Raw genomic sequence first — 23,441 nt, 5'->3', positions numbered from 1 at the left:
CTTTCTGCTTCTACTGATCAGTGATATTCATTAAAAGGCTTCCCTTTATTTTGTGAGCATGTATAACAGTTTGATAGTGATTGATTCATCTTTCAAAAATATGTTTACTGTCTAAACCAAAGTATACCTCAATTGGACACTTTTAGGACAATCATGTGAATTAAACATTGAGGAAATTTTATTTAATGTTCTCAGTAATACTGTAGAAGGAGAATACTTGCAGAGTTTTCTAGGATTGATTGTATGAATTGTTCTACATGTCAAATGATTCATTTGAGAGATTTTAGGTATATCTTCCTAAGGTAAGCCTATAAACTTAAAGCAACAAGTTTTATTTGTGCAACCTGCACTAAAAACAGATACTTACTAGTTTCCCTCTACTAAACTGTCTAGTATATTTGTAAGTAACATATATTACATCTGTTTTGTAAGAGATTTTGAAGTTTTCAAACTTTTATAAGTTCTAAATAGTGTAGTACACAGCAAAGATCTGCCTATTCCCCCAATTCATTGTTCAGTATTCAACTTTAAGAACTGATTTAAAAGAAGCAAATTTTAAGTGGTGAATTGTTTTTCTTTGTGTTTCAGATACGTTGGTAACCTTTCCAGAGATGTCACAGAAGCTCTAATTCTCCAGCTCTTTAGCCAGATTGGACCTTGTAAAAACTGCAAAATGATTATGGATGTAAGGGTATTTTACTTAGTTAACTTTCTTCTTTTTTTTGTTTTAAATACATTCTTTAAATCCATCATTTCCAGGATCTCTTAAATTGGTTTATACAGTCTAAATTCATAAAGGTTTCAGTAAATTTGTAGTAAGTCCATTTTGGCCACCAAGTTTGTTTGACTCAGTAAAGAGAGACTAGATCTAATCATTTCCAAAACAGATGAGAACTATATGTGGGACTCTTGTTTTAAAATGTATTGAGGCATCAGAATTGTTTGTTTTCTATGTGGTGTCAGTTGATTGGCAAATCTAGAAATTCAGTTATTAATTAAAATAGGAAATTAGGCAAAAGAAATAATAGACTTTGATACTGTGAAGATGTTTTAAACTTTATTTTTAAAGGTCACAATTCAAGTTTTTCTCGAATTGTGGCAGTGCCCATTCATCAGACTTTTTCTTTTTTTTTTTAAAAACAAGCATGTAGATTTTTATTTTGTATTGGGTTAGAGCCGATTAACAAACAATATTGTGATGGTTTCAGATGAACAGTGAAGAGACTCACCCATACGTATATGTGTCCCTTCTCCCCCAAACTCCCCTCCCAAGGGATACAGATGTTTTAGACATAAGTCTTAATCAGTACTTGGACTCTAAGTAGATGTAGATAACTGAATCTGCATACTGAGGCTGTTTTGCTTCGGTGGTGAGAAATGTTTCTTGATTTTATTTATACCTAGAGTTCATGGTTACAGCAAAGGGGGCTTATCTTGGGGAGATGGGTGTGGGCTTATTAAAGAATTGCTTGCAGGAGATCCAGAGCTTTTGCCCCAGGGTAGAGGAGTCAGAGTTTTCACTTTATACTGGAAGAGACAGTAATGAGGAACAGAACTGAACTTGGCACAACCCAATCTATACTGGAATGTTGATATTATACACATGACTCTAAGGCTGCTGCTGCTGCTAAGTCGCTTCAGTCGTGTCCGACTCTGTGCGACCCCATAGATGGCAGCCCACCAGGCTCCCCCTGTCCCTGGGATTCTCCAGGCTAGAACACTGGAGTGGGTTGCCATTTCCTTCTCCAATCATCAGACTTTAATGTATAGAAAAAACATCAATTCACTCATGTAATCGGTATTAATCCTGAGTCATAATATGTGTAAAAAGGCAGCTTCAAATTCTCTTGATGAGAAAAACAGTACTAAAGAGAAATCCTTTTATCCCATGGTCTTTCCTGCGTTTAAACGTTTAGTTTTTGTTTCTCCAGGAAAGAAAGTCATGTATGTATCGGTATCTACTACTTTCTCTTCTACTATATTCCAGTTTAATGTTTTTTACCTTGGTATTTTTAAAAGTAATTATTTAGCCAGTTGGCTTTGGTTTGTTGTCTTGTATTTTAAAATGTCAAAACTTTTCTCCTAATGTGGCAGAGTCACCCACACATAATACAGATGGATTCAACGATGTTTTTATTCTTTACACTCTTCTGAAGTGTTCTGTTAATCATATTTAATATCTGTATGCCTTTGGATAATGAATGAAAGATTCCCATACCCATAGAGAAAGATAAGAGGGAGAGAGAAAGGGAAATGATGGAGAATTTAAAACCAGTCTTTCCTTCCTCTGGGTCTCCTTCCTTATCTTAGTAATAGCATTTACTAAATGTTTACTGCCTATCATTTTTATACTGATGCCTCATCAAAAATACTAAATAGAAACATTACAAAGCAAATGTTATTCCTGTTTAATATATACAAAAATGAGGCAAAGCAAGGATGTAAACCCAGATTGATCTATTCTCTCCATAGGTCTATAGGGTGCTATTCTCTCTCTGTCTAGGTCTTTCTCAATTTTCTGGTAAAGATCGCTAGCAAAATGTTAGTGACTGCTGCACCTACAGAAAAAGACTAGCTAGGGGAGCCTCTGCCGCTTTGTATAAATTGGACTTTGGTCACTCAAAGACTTAGATTCACTACTCTTTCTCCTGCTTATCATTATTTTATTATTATTAAAGTCTAAATTCCAGTCTGTTCACATCACACTGTTGGACTGATGTTCATATTTATTAATTTTATACTCCCTAGAGTATGAATTGGGGGAAGGCAATGGCACCCCACTCCAGTACTGTTGCCCGGAAAATCCCATGGATGGAGGAGCCTGGTAGGCTGCAGTCCATGGGGTCGCAAAGAGTCAGACACGACTGAGTGACTTCACTTTCACTTTCCACTTTCATGCATTGGAGAAGGAAATGGCAACCCACTCCAGTGTTCTTACCTGAAGAATCCCATGGACGGAGAAGCCTGGTAGGCTGCAGTCCATGGGGTCGCACAGAGTCGGACACGACTGAAGCGACTTGGCAGCAGAGTATGAATTGGAGACGGAATACTCCAGTATCCTTGCCTGGGAAATCCCATGGACAGAGGAGTCTGGCAGGCTACAGTCCATGGGATCACAAAGAATTCAACGTGACTGAGTGACTAAGACTTTAGAGTACAAAGGCTGATAATGCATATGCTTAGAATTTTTTTTTTAATCTAAAAAGTATAGTTTTTATTTTTCTGGACACAAGTGAAATGAACATTCTTATTTATTTGATTGCCATATTCTTACGTGTAAGCCACTTTTTTAACCAGTTTTCTGATTCTGATGCCTGTCAACATGGATCTTGGTAGTAGAACTCCCACTAAGCATAGCATTAGTTTGAATTAACACTTATATATTCTCTAATGCTTTTAAAAATAAATAATGGATAGTTTCAATGTCATCAATTTGGTGGTTGCCTCTTTACCCTAAAATTCTTTGAAATCATTGCCAGGGACATTTTTTTTTAACTGTTAGTTGTGCATGAAATAAAATGGCATATTTCTTTATTTTATTATCATTCTAGTCTTTTGAATTAGTTTCTTATTTTAACAATTCTGCTTGGGCGATTATGGAAAGAATTGTAAAATGGACTATGAAGCCATTTGGTGTTTTACACCAAGAGGTGTGAAAACACTGGGTATTTTTTCTACTTCCTTGTAAGAAAACACCCAGGCTTTGCCTGTCATCAGGCTTCAACTACTTCGATCACCAACAGAAGAGAGGAGAGAGTTTCCTTCTGGTTGCACTGCACAGTGGCTTACAAGATCTTGGTTCACCAATCAGGGATTGAACCCGTGCCCCCGTAGTGGACTCATGGAGTCCTAACCACTGAACCACCAGGGAATTCTCAAGAATTTTTATTTTTAAAGGCCTTCTAAGCAGGCAAAAATTTTGATGTCATAAAGTGCACGTTCTAAAACCTATTTTAAAACTTTACTTATCTGAAAATGTCTTCAGTTTTTAGAGTGTATTTACTTCTATTTTAATAATAGGTTTAAGAAGGTTAATTAGAAGGTTTAGTCATTAATAAAAGATTAAATTACATATAGTATATAATACAAGCTGTTGAAGATGATAGCTTTCTATAAAAATAGTTATTTTTTGTTGTTGTTGTTTACTGTCTTATCTTAAACATTTACTTGCAGAACAGCCCCTCATTCTCCATGGCCTGATACTGAGCTATATAAAACTTTGTATAGTTTTAAAGTAAGGAGAGTATATAAAGCATAAAACTGACTTTTGTGTCTCTTCTTCAACAGACAGCCGGAAATGATCCATATTGTTTTGTGGAGTTTTATGAGCATCGTCATGCAGCTGCAGCACTCGCTGCTATGAATGGGCGGAAGATAATGGGTAAGGTAAGCTATCGTAATTAAAGAAGGTGACATGCACTGGAAAATTCTAAGTTGTAAAAGGTTTTATTTCCATTTTAGAAGCATCGTATTTGTTTTACAGAAAACGATCACAATTAATATTAAAAAGATGGGGTAAAGCTTTTAGAGTATGTGTTTATGTTAGTATTCTTCATGGTTCCTTGCATATGGTAAATACTGAAGTAACTGTTGAATTACTAGGCTTTATTGAAATATATAGGAATGCTGACTACTAATGGGGAAGAATAAAAGAAAAAAAATTTATTGGTACTTTAGGCAAGTTCAGTTCAGTCACTCAGTCGTGTCTCTTTGTGACCCCATGAATCGCAGCACGCCAGGCCTCCCTGTCCATCACCAACTCCCAGAGTTTACCCAAACTCATGTCCATCGAGTCGGTGATGCCGTCCAGCCATCTCGTCCTCTGTCGTCCCCTTCTCCTGCTGCCCCCAATCCCTCCCAGCATCAGGGTCTTTTCTTATGAGTCAACTCTTCGCATGAGGTGGCCAAAGTATTGGAGTTTCAGCTTCAGCATCAGTCATTCCAGTGAACACCCAGGACTGATCTCCTTTAGGATGGACTGGTTGGATCTCCTCGCAGTCCAAGGGACTCTCAAGAGTCTTCTCCAACACCACAGTTCAAGAACATCAATTCTCCGGCGCTCAGCTTTCTTCACAGTCCAACTCTCACATCCATACATGACCACTGGAAAAACCATAGCCTTGACTAGACGAACCTTTGTTGGCAAAGTAATGTCTCTGCTTTTGAATATGCTATCTAGGTTGGTCATAACTTTCCTTCCAAGGAGTAAACGTCTTTTAATTTCATGGCTGCAGTCACCATCTGCAGTGATTTTGGAGCCCAAAAAATAAAGTCTGACACTGTTTCCCCATCTATTTCCCATGAAGTGATGGGACCAGATGCCACAATCTTTGTTTTCTGAATGTTGAGCTTTAAGCCAACTTTTTCACTGTCCTCTTCCATTTTCATCAAGAGGCTTTTTAGGTCCTCTTCACTTTCTGCCATAAGGGTGGTGTCATCTGCATATCTGAGGTTATTGATATTTCTCCTGGCAGTCTTGATTCCAGCTTGTGCTTCTTCCAGCCCAGTGTTTCTCATGATGTACTCTGCATAGAAGTTAAATAAGCAGGGTGACAATATACAGCCTTGACGTACTCCTTTTCCTATTAGGAACCAGTCTGTTGTTCCATGTCCAGTTCTAACTGTTGCTTCCTGACCTGCACACAGAGTTCTCAAGAGGCAGGTCAAGTGATCTGGTATTCCCATCTCTTTCAGAATTTTCCACAGTTTTTTGTGATCCACACAGTCAAAGGCTTTGGCATAGTCAATAAAGCAGAAATAGATGTTTTCTGGAACTCTTGCTTTTTCGATGATCCAGCGGATGTTGGCAATTTGATCTCTGGTTCCTCTGCCTTTTCTAAAACCAGCTTGAACATCAGGAAGTTCACGGTTCACGTATTGCTGAAGCCTGGCTTGGAGAATTTTGAGCATTACTTTATTAGTGTGTGAGATGAGTGCAATTAGGCAGATTAGTTGAATGTTAATAGAGAAGTTATGTATGGTTAGGATTTGTTATTTGCAGAACTGTACATTAAAAAATAAATATTTAAGGGAAAAATGAAATAATTCTGAGATTATGTCCTTTCTACTTTTTCCTAACGTTAAAAAAGCCTTTTCTCAAAAAAAAAAAATGATAACAATGATAACAGATGGTAATGATTTTTTTAATGTCCTTACTTAATGAAACAAAGTTGCTAATTCTTTTTTTAAAAGTATTGAAATTTTGACCAGAAAATTTTGAATGCATCTTGTCAGACAAATACCATTGTATTCATAGATGCAAATCTTGTAACACCTGATTATGACCTTTATTTTTATGAAATATAAATGTAGAAAAAATTTTTTTAGGAGGTCAAAGTGAATTGGGCAACAACTCCCAGCAGTCAAAAGAAAGACACAAGCAGTAAGTATATTTTATACTCTTTGAACTTTTGTGTTTATTGTACATAGTAGTTTTCTTGTAAACATATAAACATCATGCATTTGCAGTAATGTTTTGATCGTTATCCTAAGATATGATTGACTGTGTTTGTGTTAATAAATTTAAGAACAAATCTAATCTTTGTCATCAGGTAGTACCGTTGTCAGCACACAGCGTTCACAAGGTAATTGTATCTTCTTAAACATAAAATGAAATCTCTTGAAAGGGTATTCACTAACCACCTGAAGTTTTTTTGTTTGATGTTGGGGGGAGCGGGGAGGGAGGGATCGTATTTCTATTTGTCTCTCTGGCAATATTTTTCCCCCTTTTTCCCAGTGTTGACCAAGTGTGGCTTGTCCGCTACTTGGGTGCTATTTCAAGTTCTCTGATTCCCCCCTTGGTAGCAGCTGATGCCTTAGAAATACTTCACCACTGAAGGGCAAGATACCCTGTTTCCTTGAGGTCAAGTTCTGTGCTTCATACCCAGATCTTCTTATTGCTTGAGTTGCACTTGAAACTGTGTCTTCCAAATGGCAACCTAATATGTTGCTTAAGGCCTGCCAAGTAGGGGTAACTTTTCTTTCCAGATATACTTTGTCAGAATTGATGTGTATGTCCATTTAAAGTGTTGATCCAACTATTTTGTATATTTAAAGTGTTTCTTTTTTTTTTTTTTTTGAGCATTGTCTTTTTAAGAAAACTTCATATATGGGATCATTATTTCTCTCCAGTGCTTTTTTAATGACTCTGATATAAAGTGAAGGGATTACTGTTTTCATTCTGTTGCCTTCAGTCTTAGTTCACTTGCACATGGATTCACATAAACTGAATGGTGTAATGTCTGGGCAACCAAAACTGTTGGCTTTTGAGAAAACTCAAATACTTTAACATCAAACTGTTGCAATGCAAGGTATTTCTTTGATTGTTCTTCACAAAATATGGTTAAACCAAGTATATCGCATAGCTAGCTTCAGTAAACTGTCTTAACTGAGGCAAATCTAGCCTAATAACTCATAATACCACTATTTTAATTTGTAAAGATTTAATGTAGTGGTAAACTGAATAAATGTGAATAATTACTATTAGAATGGTAAATAAGTCATTTATTTTTATATATATATATATTTTTTTTTTTTTGCAAAACTTGTTATATATTAATAGTTTATTTTGGCCAGTATAATAATTGGTTATAAGTAGAAATGTAACTGTCAGTCTCCCATTAGATATATCATAGGAGAATCTTTCCTGTATTGTCACCTTGATTCATTATTCATTATGTTTAAAACTGATAGAATTTGTCTAGATATAGGATAGTGTTTTACTTATACTTTATTGTAATACATAAATTATTTTAAGAATACTTTATTGAATAGATCTTAGCATTTTTTTAAATTCTAAAATTGTATTTTTCTTTTCAATTCCCCTTCCTTTCCCCTATAAGATCATTTCCATGTCTTTGTTGGTGATCTCAGTCCAGAAATTACAACTGAAGATATAAAAGCTGCTTTTGCACCATTTGGAAGAATATCGTAAGTAACAGAGGATAAATTTTAAAATGCTTTTAATTAGAAACAATCATATAGAAGTAATTTGAAAATCTGTTGTGAATGTTTTTGGACATAAATTTTGACACTTGAATGTAATGTATTAATATTTACTTGAATAAATGTATTGTTTAGAGCCTATTCAAGTAGTTAACAGCCAAAGATTATTTTCCCATTGATAAATCTTTGGTCTTCAATTATCTTAAATTTTTTTTTCAATTAGCATTAGTTTTTAAGAGACGAATGTGCTGTCCTGCATCCTGTTTCTTGTATGAGTGTCTTGCTAGCCTGGTCATAATCTTTAGTGAACTTGTGCTGTGACTAAGGAGTTTAGACCCTTTGGCACTTCTATGATACCATGCATTTTCTGTTAATATATTTTAACAAAAAGAAACCTTAATAGTTTAAAAAGCAGTTATTAATGTTAATTCCATTTAACATTTTGTTGTTGTTATTGTTGCTATTAACAACAATAATAATGCCTCTTACTATTTTGTGAAGCACTATATTGCTTGCGTTGTTATTACTTGTACAGTTTAGGCCTGTTATAAATAGCTCACTTGAGTATTCATCATAAAAGAACTTTAATATTTTGAAAAGCATGCCTGTAATAGAGTAAGAATAAGTTGATTATTGCACTTTCTTAGAAGTAATTGTTGAATCTAGAAAACAAAGTTTTTAGAGTTTCTGGTTGCTTTATTATTGGTGTTCCAGCTAGAAAAGTAGAAAAAAGGAAATTCTAGCTTTGATTTAGTTTGATGAACAGACCAACAGCAGAGATGAGAAGGAGACTGGAAAGTAAATGCTGGTGATATTGATGTTGAATTTGGGAATTTTCATTTGAAGAGTTTTAGTTCACTGGTAGGAGGATGAAAATGGATAGTGACCAAAGAATGATCATAAGTAAGGGGCCAACTTTAAAGGCAGTCACAAGATGAGAGTTTATAGGTGGGCTCTTCTTTTAGGTAACATTTTTCTTGATCTCTTAGAACTGACTTTAGGAAAAGTTCTAATTTCTTGATTGTTCTTTTTAGTCTGTTTTAGGGTTTTGATGATGGTTAGCTGGCTTTCAAATATCTAGATTGGATAGTCTTAACCTTTTACCTCTTAAAGGCTTTATAAATTTCTGTATACAAAATTTTGTGCTTGTTTTCATTTTGGTGTGTAGTATCTTTGTAAATTTTATCCACTTTCAGCATAGTCACAGGACTGTAAAGGATTAAAGAACTTTGATCTGTATCTTTGCTACTTCTTCTTTAGAGAATTCTTTCAGATAATATAAGAATCAAGGCTAACATTTCGTAAAACTTAACTTTAAGAAGAAAAGGCTTTTCTAACATTTTAACAGATTAAATGCTATATTATTAAATGTTTAGATTTTGATTGAAGTCGCTTTTCTGAAAGCGTGGATATTTAGTTTAGGGTTAAGATGAAGATTGTTTAACAATTGGTGAGTGTAAGTTAAATGACATCCAAATTTTAGTAATTTCATTACTTTTTAATCAAAAATCAATCATTTCTTTTTGTTAAATATGTTGGTATCATAATTGTAGTCTGTAGGTTTTCTTAGAGTCTACTATGATTACTGATGTATATATGATTTTTTTCTTGATAAGACCTTTAAGTTTTATAATTTTCAGTTGAGATAATGTCTAAGCTTTAGGTTATCCTAAGAGTTAGTGTTTCTAAATTTGAAGGAACCATTTTCAGTTGGTAGCATCACTTCTTGATTTTTTTTTTTTTAATTAAAGGAGATACATTGATAAATACATACATTGAGAGATTCTCATGATAGTCAGGTATTGTCTGTAGATTCTACAACAGTGCTTGATTTATAAAAATTGTGTAGTAAGTGTTGGCCTATTAAAATATTGGGTATAAAAATTACAGCACTTTCTTTCCCTAATTTATACAGCTTAAATTTTTCCTGTTCCTTGAGTTTAGGGTAGTCTAACAGATTTTGCTGTAGAAAAGAATCAGCAACAAATTAAATGCATGTGTACCATAAGTATTTTTACATATTGAGAAGTGACTTGCATTAGTTTTCCTCTTTCACCATCACCTCTTTGTCATTTTGACCCTAAGCACTTAATAAATCACTCCTAAATTTATCAAAATATGCTTATGTATACTTTAATATAAAATTATATTGCATGGCTTTCTGACTTGGGTTTTTGTTGTGAAAGTGCCTGTTTTGTTCATGTGTCCTGAGAGAACAAGCATTGTGACATACCTGGCTAACTTAAAAGCAGATTGCCTGCGAAGCACAATTTGAGTCCAATTTTTTGAGGTATGGAGTTTTAGCTATCATGGCTGGGTTTTTCACTCAATCTCAAATAATAGGGCTCTGGTTATTTTGCAGAGTATCTCTGAAGAATGGACAGAATTGCCCTGGCTAACTACAAGCTACGGTTCACAGTGGATAAATGTTGGCGTGCTTTTTTACTTTCTGACTTTTTAAAATTTTGCTTTTATATCTTGTAGTTTCCAATCAATCTTATATGATTGCTATTTTAGAATTTAGTGTAAAATCTTTTCTTATATAGAATAAGACTAAAGTGTGTGTCTAGTATTTTTCTTCAATAGTTTAACATTTCTGAAAATGTCAAGTTCTCAAAATTTACCCATAGTTCAGAAGGGGGGTGTGAACTGATCTGACAAAATGAAAAAAATTAATTGATTTAGGGAATATACATCTTTTTCATTCTTTTAGTTTCCAGTTTTCTATTTTAATTTTTTAATGATTAGGTAGTATATAGTGTAAAATAGCAAATTATAAATTGCATGGTTAAAGAAAGCCATTCATTTAGTGTGCCAGTGAACCCTATAAGTTAAGTAATTCATGTGAATAGCTGCTTTTACCATGCTTAATATTTAAAAATGTAAAAACTTTTTGAAGTGGGAGGCAGTTTCTGTAAAATGTATACATATATATTTAAAGTTTTTGATTTGCATGTTTATAAAATTAAGCCTCATTTGCTAATACATAATAAATTTTATAGAATAAAAGGTAAATTTGTATTAAAGGTTCATTTTAATGAAGATGAAACATGAAAATGAGTTGTGTATGAAATTCTCGCTTGATATCCAGAGGAGAGTTTGCAAACCTAAACTTCTGATTGTTTCTGATTTCAGAGATGCCCGAGTGGTAAAAGACATGGCGACAGGAAAGTCTAAGGGATATGGCTTTGTCTCCTTTTTCAACAAATGGGTGAGCTCAATAAAAAGTGCATGTGCAATATAAGAAGAAAGAACAAAAATGTTCGTTTCATTTTGATTATTAGTCATTTCTGTCATCTACCATTTGTTCATGTCATGATAATTAGTACTCTTACTAGAGGATACCTTCTTTCTCCTGTTTGGTTATTTAGTCAACATTTATTTAGCACCTTGGGCTTCGCTGGTGGCTCAGATGGTAAAGAATCCCCTGCAATGCAGGAGACTGGGGTTCGATCCTTGGGTCGGGAAGACCCCCTGGAGAAGGGAATGGCCACTCATTCGAGTATTCTTGCCTGGTGAATCCTGTGAACAAAGGGGTCTGGCAGGCTATACAGTCCATGGGCTCATAAAGAGTTGGACACAACTGAGCAGCTAAGCACATGTATTTAGCACCCTGATGCACGCTGCCATCTATGGGGTCGCACCGAGTTGGACATGACTGAAGCAACTTAGCAGCAGCAGCATGCAAAGTACTGAGAAAATGTTTTCAGAATATAAAAAGTAGAGGTGTTTAAATCATCATCCAAAGATAGGACGGATATTGAGTATCTCATATATATTTGATTTGTTTTCTCTCTGTTTTATATTCCCATGTTAATTTAAAAGTAACTAATAAAATGTTCCAGTGGATGGGAATTTTTCTAAAAAGAGTATATTAATGTATTTGAAAATGTCTCATCATTTCCTTCATTCAGTAAACACTATTGAACATGAATTTGTATAGGCTTGAAGTTTCTGAGTTTTGCAGAGAAAAGGAAGGATAGCATAGTTTCTCAAATGAGAGGTGAAAGGCGGTTATAGAGAAGGAAAGGCTTACATATATGACAGCTGGATAAAATCTTTGGTATGTTCTCCATACAATGTAATACTGTGGTGTTTACAAAAGGAAAATAAATGAGGAACCTCTGTAAGTACTGGTTATGGAAAGATTTCCATGGGAAATTGTCAGGTAAAAAAACTTTTTTGTGTAAAAAAGAAGAGATCTCATTATATGTGTATGCGTGGCAGGGGGCAGGGTGGGGGTGATTTCTTTTCCCCCTGCATTCCCCCTGCAGAGATTAACAAGAAACTTGTAAGGTTTCCTGTTTGTGGGGCAGGTAATGAGAGGCACATGGGCAGGAGGGCGAGAAACTTCTAGCTGTACTGTACTATGTGAAGTTTGAACCTTGTAAATGTATTACTAATTCAAGTAAATAGTTTTTTTAGTGTGATAACTCGAGGTTCCAAACAATTAAATGCAGAGATATCACACTTCTAAAAATATAGGGGTGGATGGTAGGAGAATTTATATGCATTAATCCTGGATTATATACTGAGGCTCCATTAACCTTTAATTTTATTGTATTGCCTCTATGTTACGATTGTTTGCCAGTGATAAGTGCAAAAATACTGTATTTTTTGTGCAAGAGTCCCTTAGAATGAGCCATTAAAATTTTTGATACTATGAAATGTATTTTAGAAAGGATTTTCTTTAGTAAAGGGAGTATTTGAAATAGGTATCATTTCTTGATAACTTTAGGTGAAATTTATAAGCATCATTTATTGTACCAGTTCCTTCCGAGTTTTTAAAAACAACTGTTTGCAGTTATGCCAACTAGTGTCAAATTATCTTATATTTTCTAGTTTCTGTGTCTGCCTATATTGAAACTAATGTCTGGTTATTCCTCCCTATCCAGATATTCACTATAACAGCCAGCTTGCAGCAGTTTTACTTTTTCAAAATTTACTTTTCAAATAAAAAATCAGCCCTAAAAATGTTAACGTGGCCTTTTTCTTGTTTAATTAATGTCTGTGCTGGGTCTTTATTGGTGCGAGAGGGCTTTCTCTAGTTGTGGAGAGTGGGGGCACAACTCTTTGTTGCGGGCCCTCGAGCACACAGATTTCAGTAGTGTGGCACACAGGCTTAGTTGCTCCACAGCATGTGAAATCTTCCCGGACCAGGGATCGAACCCGTGTCCTCTACATTGGCAGGCGGATTCTTGTCCACTGCGCCACCTGGGAAGTCCTTAACACGGCTTTTAAGTTAAGGCAAAAGAAGGTAGAATGCACCGTAACTGTGTGTCGGCTGTTCACACAGAGGCATTGTATCTTTCGATCACATTCTAACTATCATCTTCCTCTAATGAAGTGAAAGTGTCTTCTAAGAAGCAGGTATTAATCTAAGAGGTCAGGAAAAATCCATATATTAGAAGAAAAATTGCAAATGGTAAAGCATATTGAGAGATGAAGATGTAAAAGCTCTGTCATGTATGGTCCCATCTACCAAGTGTAAAAGGAGATGAAAAAACAAAAACTATGAGACAGTAACTAGTTTGTAAAGCTTTACTGTTAATCCCAGCATAATATTTAGGGAAGGTAGAAGAATACCTCATGCAATGAATTTGATAGCCACATTTACCTTAAAGGATTGATAAATAGGTTGTCAATGTTTTGTGATACTTGGTGATACAGGTTGAGGTCTTTGGGTGGAGTAAAAACTCACTTTTTTGCATTTGGGATTATGGAATATATTACCCTGCTATATGTCACTATTTAATGCATAGTTAGTATGGAAGTCAGATATAGCAGAGGATGTCTGTGTGTGACCTCTGTAGTTACCAGACATGGATTATAATCCTGACAGTCATCACACAAAAGGTATATAACTTTGAATAAGTGATACAATTTGATCTTCCCAAGTTTATGTTTTAGTTTCTATAAATTTGTGCTATGTAACTGGCAGGCATTCCTGGTGTTGAGAAGTGCCACAGCACTGATTGCAGTTGCCCCTGGCTCCCTTGCCTCTCCTGTGTTGTGTGTCCTAGGCAGACTCCAGTACTGGTTGAACATACCTCCCTGCCTACTCTGAAGTAACGGAGTGTTGCTATAGAGAAATTGAGTCAGCTGGTTTCACTTCTAATTTAGCGGTTACACATAGATAAACACATGGTACTGTCTTTGTAAACCTGTGTTTCTCTAGTAAAATTGATTTCCTGTTCTTTGAAAAACTGTTTCATGCTCCCTCATTTCTTCTCAAATATTCCTCACTCTTTTTCTCCATCATCACCCTGAGCTTCAAATGAGAAAGTAAAAGCTATCATACAGAAATTCCCTCAGCTTTACCACCAAACCTACATTAAATGCTCTCACCTTCTCCCTCTTCCTCCTGTTACAGTGGAGGAAGTCTTTCCTGTAGTTGTATATGAGCATGTAATTATATTTGTTTTCTAGGGCTGCTGTATCAAAGTAGCTGAATGACTTAGAGTAATAGAAAGAGTCTCTAAGTTCTAGAGGATAGAAGTCCAGAATCAGGTTGTCATCATGGCCATGCTCCATCTGAAGATGCTGGAAGTATCCTTCCTTCCCTCTTTAGTTTCTGGTGGTAACTGGCAATCCTTGGCATCCTTGACTTGTAGCTGCATCACTCCAGTCTCTACCTTTGTCTTCACATGACCCTCTTTCCTCTGTGTGTGTCCTCATTAACTTCTCATGTTCTTACAACAGCCCTTCTTTAAAAGGGCCCACCCTAACTTGTATGACCACATCTTAATAATATACCTGCGAAGACCCTATTTCAAATGCATTGAGGTCACTTTCACAGTTATGAGGCTGGATGGACTTCATATAAATTTAAGTGACACAGTTCATCCAACAGCAGATAGTTATTAAACATCTTACAGAGTTCAGACTGGTTAGTGTGGAAAGCAATATTTGTTTTTTTAAGAAGAATCATTTCCTTTTTATGTGTCTTAACAGCTTTTAGCCTTAAATTTACCTGTTGTTTTGTGCTAGGTGAAGCCCACATTTGACGTAGGCAAACCAAAGCTGAAGCCCACGTCCTTTTCAGTCTACTCTTAAGTTGGCTTTATTCTTTACTCTATACCAGGCCTACTCTTTTCAGGTTCACCTATGGATTTCTGCTTGCTTGGCTCTGGACAGTACATGGTTGTGGGTTTCTTCCTTCATCACTAGCTATTCCTTCTTAGTCACCTTAGCTCGCAATTTCTCCTTTATCCAGTTTTCACATTTTACTGTTTTTCAGGGCTCTATTCTAGGACACTCTTTTCTCTCCAGCCTTTCTTCATGGCTCTGAACCTTATATCTGCAGCTCTATTTACTTCACACTTAACTAACAAATTATCTTCGTTTAGATGTCTTACATATATCTGAAACTTAATGTGTCTTAAATAATCGTTTCTTCCTCAAACTTGTTCCTCCACTGCCTCCCAGACTTCTCATTTCCGTCAATGCTAGCACTGTCCTCCCTGCTGCCCAAGCAGGAACCTGGGAATCGGCTTTGATTCCTGCCCTTTTAGTTACTGTGCACACGGCCCCCCCACCCCCATTCTGTTGACTCTTCCTTTAGATTACATCACTGCTACTGTATTAGTCCTGGTCACCAACATTCTTTTTTAATCTGAATATTATATTAGTCTTAAAAAGTGTCTTTTTACTATCTCCCCAAACTGTTCTCCTTAAAACATAAGGATGGTCTTCTTAAGACATAAATTGGATCATGATAATCTCTTACTTAAAATAATCAGTTTTTTCTTCTCACACTTTTCCTTTTGGCACACTAGATTCCAGTGAAACTAGTTGTGTTTCACATGCTTCTTTTAGATGTGTACCAAACTCATGCCTGCCTTAACACACTTTGCAGTGGTTTTCCCTCTACCAGGAACACTCTGGTTTTTTGACTTTTCTAGCTCCTTTTCCTCAGCTTAAAAGTCATTTCTAAGAGACCTTCCCTAATCGTGCTGCCCTAAGGTAGATTTTTTTTTTAATATAAATTTATTTAATTGGAGGTTAATTACTTTACAATATTGTATTGGTTTTGCCATACATCAACATGAATCTGCCACGGGTGTACACGTGTTCCCCATCCTGAGGCCCCCTCCTACCTCCCTCCCCATACCATCCCTCTGAGTCATCCCAGTGCACCAGCCCCAAGCATCCTATATCCTGCATCAAACCTGGACTGGCGATTCGTTTCATATATGATATTATACATGTTTCAATGCTGTTCTCCCAAATCATCCCACCTTCTCCCTCTCCCACAGAGTCCATAAGACTGTTCTATACATCTGTGTCTTCTTGCTGTCTTGCATACAGGGTTATCGTTACCATCTTTCTAAATTCCATACATATGTGTTAGTATACTGTATTGGTATTTTTCTTTCTGGCTTACTTCACTTTGTATAATAGGCTCCAGTTTCATCCACCTCATTAGAACTGATTCAAATGTATTCTTTTTAATGGCTGAGTAATACTCCATTGTCTATATGTACCACAGCTTTCTTATCCATTCATCTGCTGATGGACATCTAGGTTGCTTCCATGTCCTGGCTATTATAAACAGTGCTGCGATGAACCTTGGGGTACACGTGTCTCTTTCAATTCTGGTTTCCTCGGTGTGTATGCTCAGCAGTGGGATTGCTGGGTCATAAGGCAGTTCTATTTCCAGTTTTTTAAGGAATCTCAGTATGGCATATTCTTGCTCTCAGCCTTTTGTTTCTGTCATGGCACTTACCACAACTAATAATTACTTAATTTGTCTCCTCCAAAAAATGGAAGCTCCATGGCAGCAGAGACCGTGTCTGCCTCTTTGACTGTATTCCCAGCACTTAACGTTAACTGCTGTCTAGAACATGATGACTGCTTAGTATTTACTTGTAAGATGAATGAGTAACCAAACGCTGTTGTTGAAAACTTGTTGGATTGTATAAAGTGAGATTTTCATCCATAATAGTCTGGGTTGTTACATGAACTTGACAGTTCACGTCTTTCAGGTGATTAAAAATTCCCAAAAGCCCTTATGAGGTAAAAGAAAGACAGTTTAAAAGCGCCATTGTAAAATAAATAAAAGCACCATTGTATTTTAGGAAAGCTGTCATATATTGTGAATATCATAAAGTATTCCATTAAGAAAACATTTGTGGAACGCAACCATGAGTTTTCTCTTTTGCAAACAGTTGTTTAACGTCAACTAATAGTGGCTTCTTTGTCATTTCTAATGTTGTGTGGAACAGGATGCCGAAAACGCCATTCAACAGATGGGTGGCCAGTGGCTTGGTGGAAGACAAATCAGAACTAACTGGGCAACCCGAAAGCCTCCAGCTCCAAAGAGTACATATGAGTGTAGGTGTATTGGAGAAGAAAAGGAAATGTGGAATTTTGGAGGAAAAAACACTAGATTTTAAATGTTAGAGCTGTTCCCGGAGACTTATTGCAGAAATAGATGAGAAGCAAATCAAGACTACTGTTCAAAAATGTACTTAGTTTTCATTTTTGTAATTATAAATAATAAGTAATATCTCTAATGTCAAGTCTCCTATTAATTAGAGAATACTGAATAATATTTAGACATTCTTGGGGGAGGTTTAATCCTCAATCAAATTGTAATATGTATTAAACAAGCATTTTGATCAAGATAAATATTACCATTACAGTAGTATAGTTAATATTGCTTTCCTCTTTCTGAACATTTTGTGAACTAAAAATATTAAACTTTTCTCCCCAGCAAACACCAAACAGCTATCATATGATGAGGTCGTAAATCAGTCCAGTCCAAGCAACTGTACTGTGTACTGTGGAGGCGTCACTTCGGGGCTGACAGGTGCGGGGACCTTACCTATGTGGCATCTTAAGATTAATTTTAAAGTACTTGATATTGGTAGGATTTTAATGCGATTCGGTTTTGGTTTTTGTGTAACAGAACAACTAATGCGTCAGACTTTTTCACCATTTGGACAAATAATGGAAATTCGAGTCTTTCCAGATAAAGGATATTCTTTTGTTCGGTAGGTGTGGTTTTTAAAAAAACTTTTACCTCCAGATCATTTTTGAACTTTTAAGTTAGTGGTTTTCTTTAAAATTTTCTTTGGTTATAAAGAAATAGAAATTAATCTAGCTTTTATTAAATTTGCCACAATAACTCCTTCCTTCCAATACAAAGACAAATCATTTTCTATTAAGAGAATTTTCTCCAAAAACTGAAAACATAGGCCATTTTATTCTCTTATATTAACTTCCTGTTTTACCTCAGGCCCAGTTTGATTTTTTCAAATACGTTTTATTTATAAGTACCTTAAACAATTTATATTGTAATTCTTAATATTATTGTAATTGTAATATCATTGTAATTGTAATATCATTGTAATTCTTAATATTATTTTCAATAGGTTCAATTCCCATGAAAGTGCAGCACATGCAATTGTTTCTGTTAATGGAACTACCATTGAAGGCCATGTTGTGAAATGCTACTGGGGCAAAGAAACTCTCGATATGATAAATCCTGTGCAACAGGTGAGAGGGTTCTTGACTTTGCAAAGTAATGGCTGGGCTAATAGGTATATTTAAATGAAATTGTTAAAGCTTCTTGTTAATGTTTCTAGCTACAATGATGGCATATAGGGGCTCTTCCTACATGTATAATATTATAGTTCCAGAGTGATGGTTCATGGATGCAGTGGTGACATGATGAATGTGACTGCCTCAACTGACTCATACTCACACCACATTGGATTTTAAAATGTTCTAACAAACCTGACAGGGTATTAAATTTTTTTCTAATTCTTAGTAGACTTACATACTATTTGGAGAACTCACAAGCATGTTTGAGTTCAGTTGAAACAAAAGCTATAAATATATTTAGGACCTTGGCATTTTCTTCCAGATTTTGCCACCTTTGTTTTTCCAGGCAGCTCTAGTAGTTCAAACTTGATCCCACAAACATGTCTATGAGGAAATAGTAAATGAAACATCAAGATAGGATTGAGAAAATCCTAAACTATATAACTTTCTTAAGTAAACTGAATATAAGAATAGTCTTCATATCTTCCTTATCTAAAGGAAACAGTCATATGGATAATTTACAAAACACTTAAATGTTCTCTTGAGTTGAATATTTATTTCTAGGGCATTACCTGCTGGCTCAAAGAATATGGCATTTAGAGCATCACTGTAGAGTTGAAGCAGTATGACCTTGCTATTTTTTAGCAGTGACAACTTACTCTTGCTTATCCTTTAGTTTTCATTGTAATGATGACCCTATCTGTTATGGTTATGTATTTGTGGTATATAAGGACTATATATGCACCTATAATTTCAAATAATACTAAATTATCTGTTATAACTTTGTTTAATAGCAGAATCAAATTGGATATCCACAAGCTTACGGCCAGTGGGGCCAGTGGTATGGGAATGCACAACAAATTGGCCAGTATATGCCTAATGGTTGGCAAGTACCTGCATATGGAATGTATGGCCAGCCGTGGAACCAGCAAGGATTTAAGTAAGCATACTTGTTCTTTTCCTTTATTATTAACCTTTGAAAATGTCAAGAACTTAGGAAGAGATTTTAAGTAATTAGCAGGTAATGTGGCCTTCTATCTAAAGCATAGCCTTTGAAGGACTTAGAGAGTTTTTTACTTTATAGTTTTAAGTGTATATCTTTTAAAAATTGCCTGCAAATGTGTTGCTTTGATTTATAACCAGCATTATAAGCACTTTGGTAATGCTTGAATGACTCAACAAATATTTAAGTAAGAAAATAGGAACTTAATAGTTGTTAAGGTTTTTATGTGACTAATGGTCACTGGCCTTTCTTGGATACAGTTATTTCGATCCTAGTTGCTTTATTCATTAGGCTTTTTTCCTGTGCAAAAGGGTTTATTCATACATTGTTATACAAAAGCTTCTTTATACATCCTGAATTATGTAATTTTACTTAAATTTCTGAAAAACACTTTACAGTTTTTATTTAAAATTAATCTTATGTTGAAATATAAGCTTACATATACTAATAGATACTTTAATTTCTTCTTTGAGTAATATAAATGCAAGTCCGTATTATACCAGATGATCAAGATTCTTTCAGACAGTGGCTTGTTCAATGTATGTCAAACCCCAGGAGAACAGTTCTGAGATTAGAGATGAGTTTTTCTGAGTTCAAAGGGAATAAATGTTTATAGATAAAGGGTATTTTCTTAGCTGTAGTTAAACTAACAGAATTAAACCATACACATTAAAGCTACATGGATACTTATTTTTAAAAGAAAAAACCTTTTGCCTTTGCTTTCTCTGACATAACAATTATTCTTATATTTGGGCTTAAGAAAAAGGATATTTCCCACATATGTGTAATTTCTTCTTGGCATTACATTTTATTTTAATCAGTGGATTTCCCTTCCCCTCTGCTTCTTTCACATTCTCCACCAGTCAGACACAGTCTTCTCCACCATGGATGGGACCAAATTATGGAGTGCAGCCACCTCCAGGACAGAATGGCAGCATGATGCCTAATCAGCCTGCAGGGTATCGAGTGGCAGGGTATGAAACCCAGTGAAAAAGGACTCCAGAATCTAAAGTCAGGGGCTTAAGGCTACAGGGAGTAGTAAAGCCGTTGTTTACTTACAGATTTATCAAATCAGTCAGTGCAAATGTCAGATACAGTGTATTTATTTAAAAGATTCATTTTTCAATCATGAAATTACTTATCATCCACATTGTTTTAAAAAGAAACAAGATGCTGGATGTCTGCCAATTTTTGCCTTCATTACCTTTTTTGATAAAGATTCTCAGATCCTTGTTTCAAATACAAATGCAGGGATTGCTGCCACTTTTTTTAAAATTGAGGCAGAAAATTGCACAATGTTGAACTTTTTTCCACTGAAGTAGTGTGCAGTTCTAGTTTGCATTCCTGATATGATTTAAAACATGTAATATAAAGATGTAAAAAAAAAAAAAGAAAAACCAAAACTGTGCAGAGTCTAGAAGTTCTTTGTAATCTTCAGCTAATGCACAATTCTGTTTTAGGTTTTTTTGAAATAGACATTGTTTGAGCTGTCCCATCGCCACGGTTTCCCTCTGCCGTTTTTAAATATAAATTATTAGTTTACATCATTTTTGTATCTACATTTTTTCATAAATTTGTCTTGCCTTATTAAAGTTCTGTAAAATACACTTAAATGGAAAAAAAAATGATGTTCATTTAGATTGAAAACTTTTCTCAGATGGATTGATAATTGTATTCATCTTGTGTTTTATATGAGAAGGTGCCTCAAGAATTCCCTGTTGAATCTGTTTAAAAGGGTTTTTATCTTCTGTGATAAACTTTGCTGTGTACCAGGAATTATAAAAACAAAAACTTACTAAAGAAAATCTCTGAAATGTGATAAGTTCTTATGAACCCATGTTAATTTCATATGTCAACTTCTATAATTACATGTATTATTTCATTATGTAAAATGTTTTAGCAATTTAATATTTTGCACAGTTACCAAACTTTGTATGTCATTTCATCCTTAAAGGCATCATGCAGTCGACAGGAGATTTATAAAGTTTTGTTTGCATGTGAATATGAAATACACACTTTGGTAGTCTTTGAATACAAAGTCATCAGCTCTTGTTTTTCAAGAATTTTGAGACACAAAGTTGTATGTAAAAAAATATATTAATTTGCCATATTCTAGTTACATTTACTCAAAAAGAGTAAATCAACTTGATTTTAATGTACAAATGATAGCTGTGAAACTGTAGAATATCCTTAGGTCAGGCATGGTGGTTCCTTGTGAACTCCAAAATTAGCCTGAATGACCAGCCGGGCGAAGCATTTTTTAAATGTTCAGAGGCCAAAAGATAAACAACAACAAAAAAATAACAAAAACCCTTGAAATCCTACCTCCTTAAACAGCCTTTGAAGAGGAGAAGCCTCAGTGCAATCATTACTTTGATTCTTTTGGTACCTGTTTTCCTGGAGTTCCCAGTTTTATTTTGGGTTGGCTCCAAGCATTAAGAAGTTTAATCTGTGATGGCATTGTTCTAGTTTTGAAATTTCTAGTACATTTCAGAGTCTCTTAGAACAATAGTGGGAGATTTTGTTTTATTTTGTTTTCAGTAAAAGTCACAAACTCTCCTGTTTGACTCACAAAGGAAAAGGATCCCCACTATACCTATTTGGATGCTTGGTTGTTCTTTTTAAGACCAGAGAGCTCCCGGTATTTTGTTTAGGAACAGAAAAGGCCCGTGGAATCTTAAGAGATTCCTAGCCTGTATTCTCCAGGTAGCAGCATAGGAGCCTGAACTGGTCTCTAAGCCAATACTCTAGTAAACCAGAGCCCAGGAAAGACAGCTCATAAATGTATAATTCTCTGGGGCTCAATTCTATGCAGTTGTAAACACTTGGAAATTTTATTTCCTTGTTAACTTCTACAGATCAGGGCATGCAACCAAAAGCAGCTTAAATGAAATACTCAAAAAATGAAACAATAGGATGCTGTTTTTAGATTCTTCTGGTTTATGTTCCTGTTTTAGGACCCTCGTTGTTTTTCTCTTATTCAAAAAAATTTTATGTCCTGTACATCTGTGGACTGCAGGGTAAATTATTTGGGCATAAATAATCTAAGCAAAAGTGTAGTTTTCCTTTCATTTTGACTATCTCAAGTAATAACACTTTTTATTAGCCAATATTTTTTTATTGCACAATTCTAAAATGTACAGACTACTTTTTGAGAAGAAAGTAGTATTACTCAAAGGGTTACTACTGAACACATTTGCAATTCAGGAACATTGCTGACTTTGCTTTAAATCTTATTCTCAGTGTTAAATCATTTTAAAAATTAACAGTCTAAAAATCATACTGGTATTAGTATCCAGTAAGGAAATTACAGTTTTTAAAATGAATTCTTTCTCTGCAATATGCATTCAGATTTTACTTTAAAATACATCTGGTACTGTAAAGAACCTGAAGTGGTTCACACTTAAGGGGTTCATTAATCCAGTATTCTTTGCCCTGACTGTTTGGATATTAAAGTTCATTTATGTTTTCTATAACCTTTGGGATCTTCTTGCAGTGATTATTGTGTGTGAGATTTTTTTTTTCTTTTTGGTCTAGCCATATTGTTATATTCACTCAGGTATTTGTTATATTTCTTTTTAATCTTATTTCAGAAACCATGCTTTGCATTGGGATACTGCAAAGAATTGCTGTAGAAAACTTATTATATGAAATCAGGATCTCATTTTCCTTGTTGATATTCTCTCCCTGTTGAAAATGAGATTCACATTCTAGTTTTATTCTTGTTTTGTTTCTGTGCTTGCTTAGCTTCCTTTTGTATGTGTGTTAAGAGTTCTATTACTTTGGAAAAGGCGGTTGATAAGGACTAGTTTGCATAGAGAATTAGAATTGAGTTTACCAAGAGATACAGGGTGCTCTTGAGGTTACAGTTGAATTGGAAAAATAAACTGTGTTTGTAGGAAATAAAGAGCAAACCCTTTCAATGAAAGAGTGATGATTTCTA

General features: G+C 35.0%; 1 protein-coding gene across 17 annotated transcripts in view; it reads left to right on the top strand.

Moving 5' to 3' along the window:
- Window positions 1-23,441, top strand: part of TIA1 (TIA1 cytotoxic granule associated RNA binding protein) — a 55,135-nt gene that overhangs the window by 10,123 nt on the left and 21,571 nt on the right. For 3 of the 17 annotated variants that reach the window (XM_061432900.1, XM_061432913.1, XM_061432915.1), the window contains 11 exons: window positions 589-691; window positions 4,288-4,386; window positions 6,328-6,382; window positions 6,552-6,584; window positions 7,842-7,929; window positions 11,080-11,155; window positions 17,172-17,280; window positions 17,663-17,758; window positions 17,858-17,942; window positions 18,324-18,447; window positions 19,290-19,435. In XM_061432900.1, coding sequence (XP_061288884.1) covers window positions 589-691; window positions 4,288-4,386; window positions 6,328-6,382; window positions 6,552-6,584; window positions 7,842-7,929; window positions 11,080-11,155; window positions 17,172-17,280; window positions 17,663-17,758; window positions 17,858-17,942; window positions 18,324-18,447; window positions 19,290-19,435 — 1,014 coding nt within the window. Of the gene's footprint in view, window positions 1-588; window positions 692-4,287; window positions 4,387-6,327; window positions 6,383-6,551; window positions 6,585-7,841; window positions 7,930-10,306; window positions 10,373-11,079; window positions 11,156-17,171; window positions 17,414-17,662; window positions 17,759-17,857; window positions 17,943-18,323; window positions 18,448-19,289; window positions 19,436-20,361; window positions 22,975-23,441 lie in introns of those variants that run through there. The other 14 variants (XR_009739493.1, XM_061432905.1, XM_061432909.1 and 11 more) reach the window with 13 other exon arrangements.

This window comes from Bos javanicus, chromosome 11 (genome assembly GCF_032452875.1).
Source record: "Bos javanicus breed banteng chromosome 11, ARS-OSU_banteng_1.0, whole genome shotgun sequence".
NCBI classification, from domain to species: Eukaryota; Metazoa; Chordata; class Mammalia; order Artiodactyla; family Bovidae; genus Bos; species Bos javanicus.
Note: the sequence above shows the minus strand (reverse complement) of the source record. Positions and strands in the feature narration are given on the sequence as shown.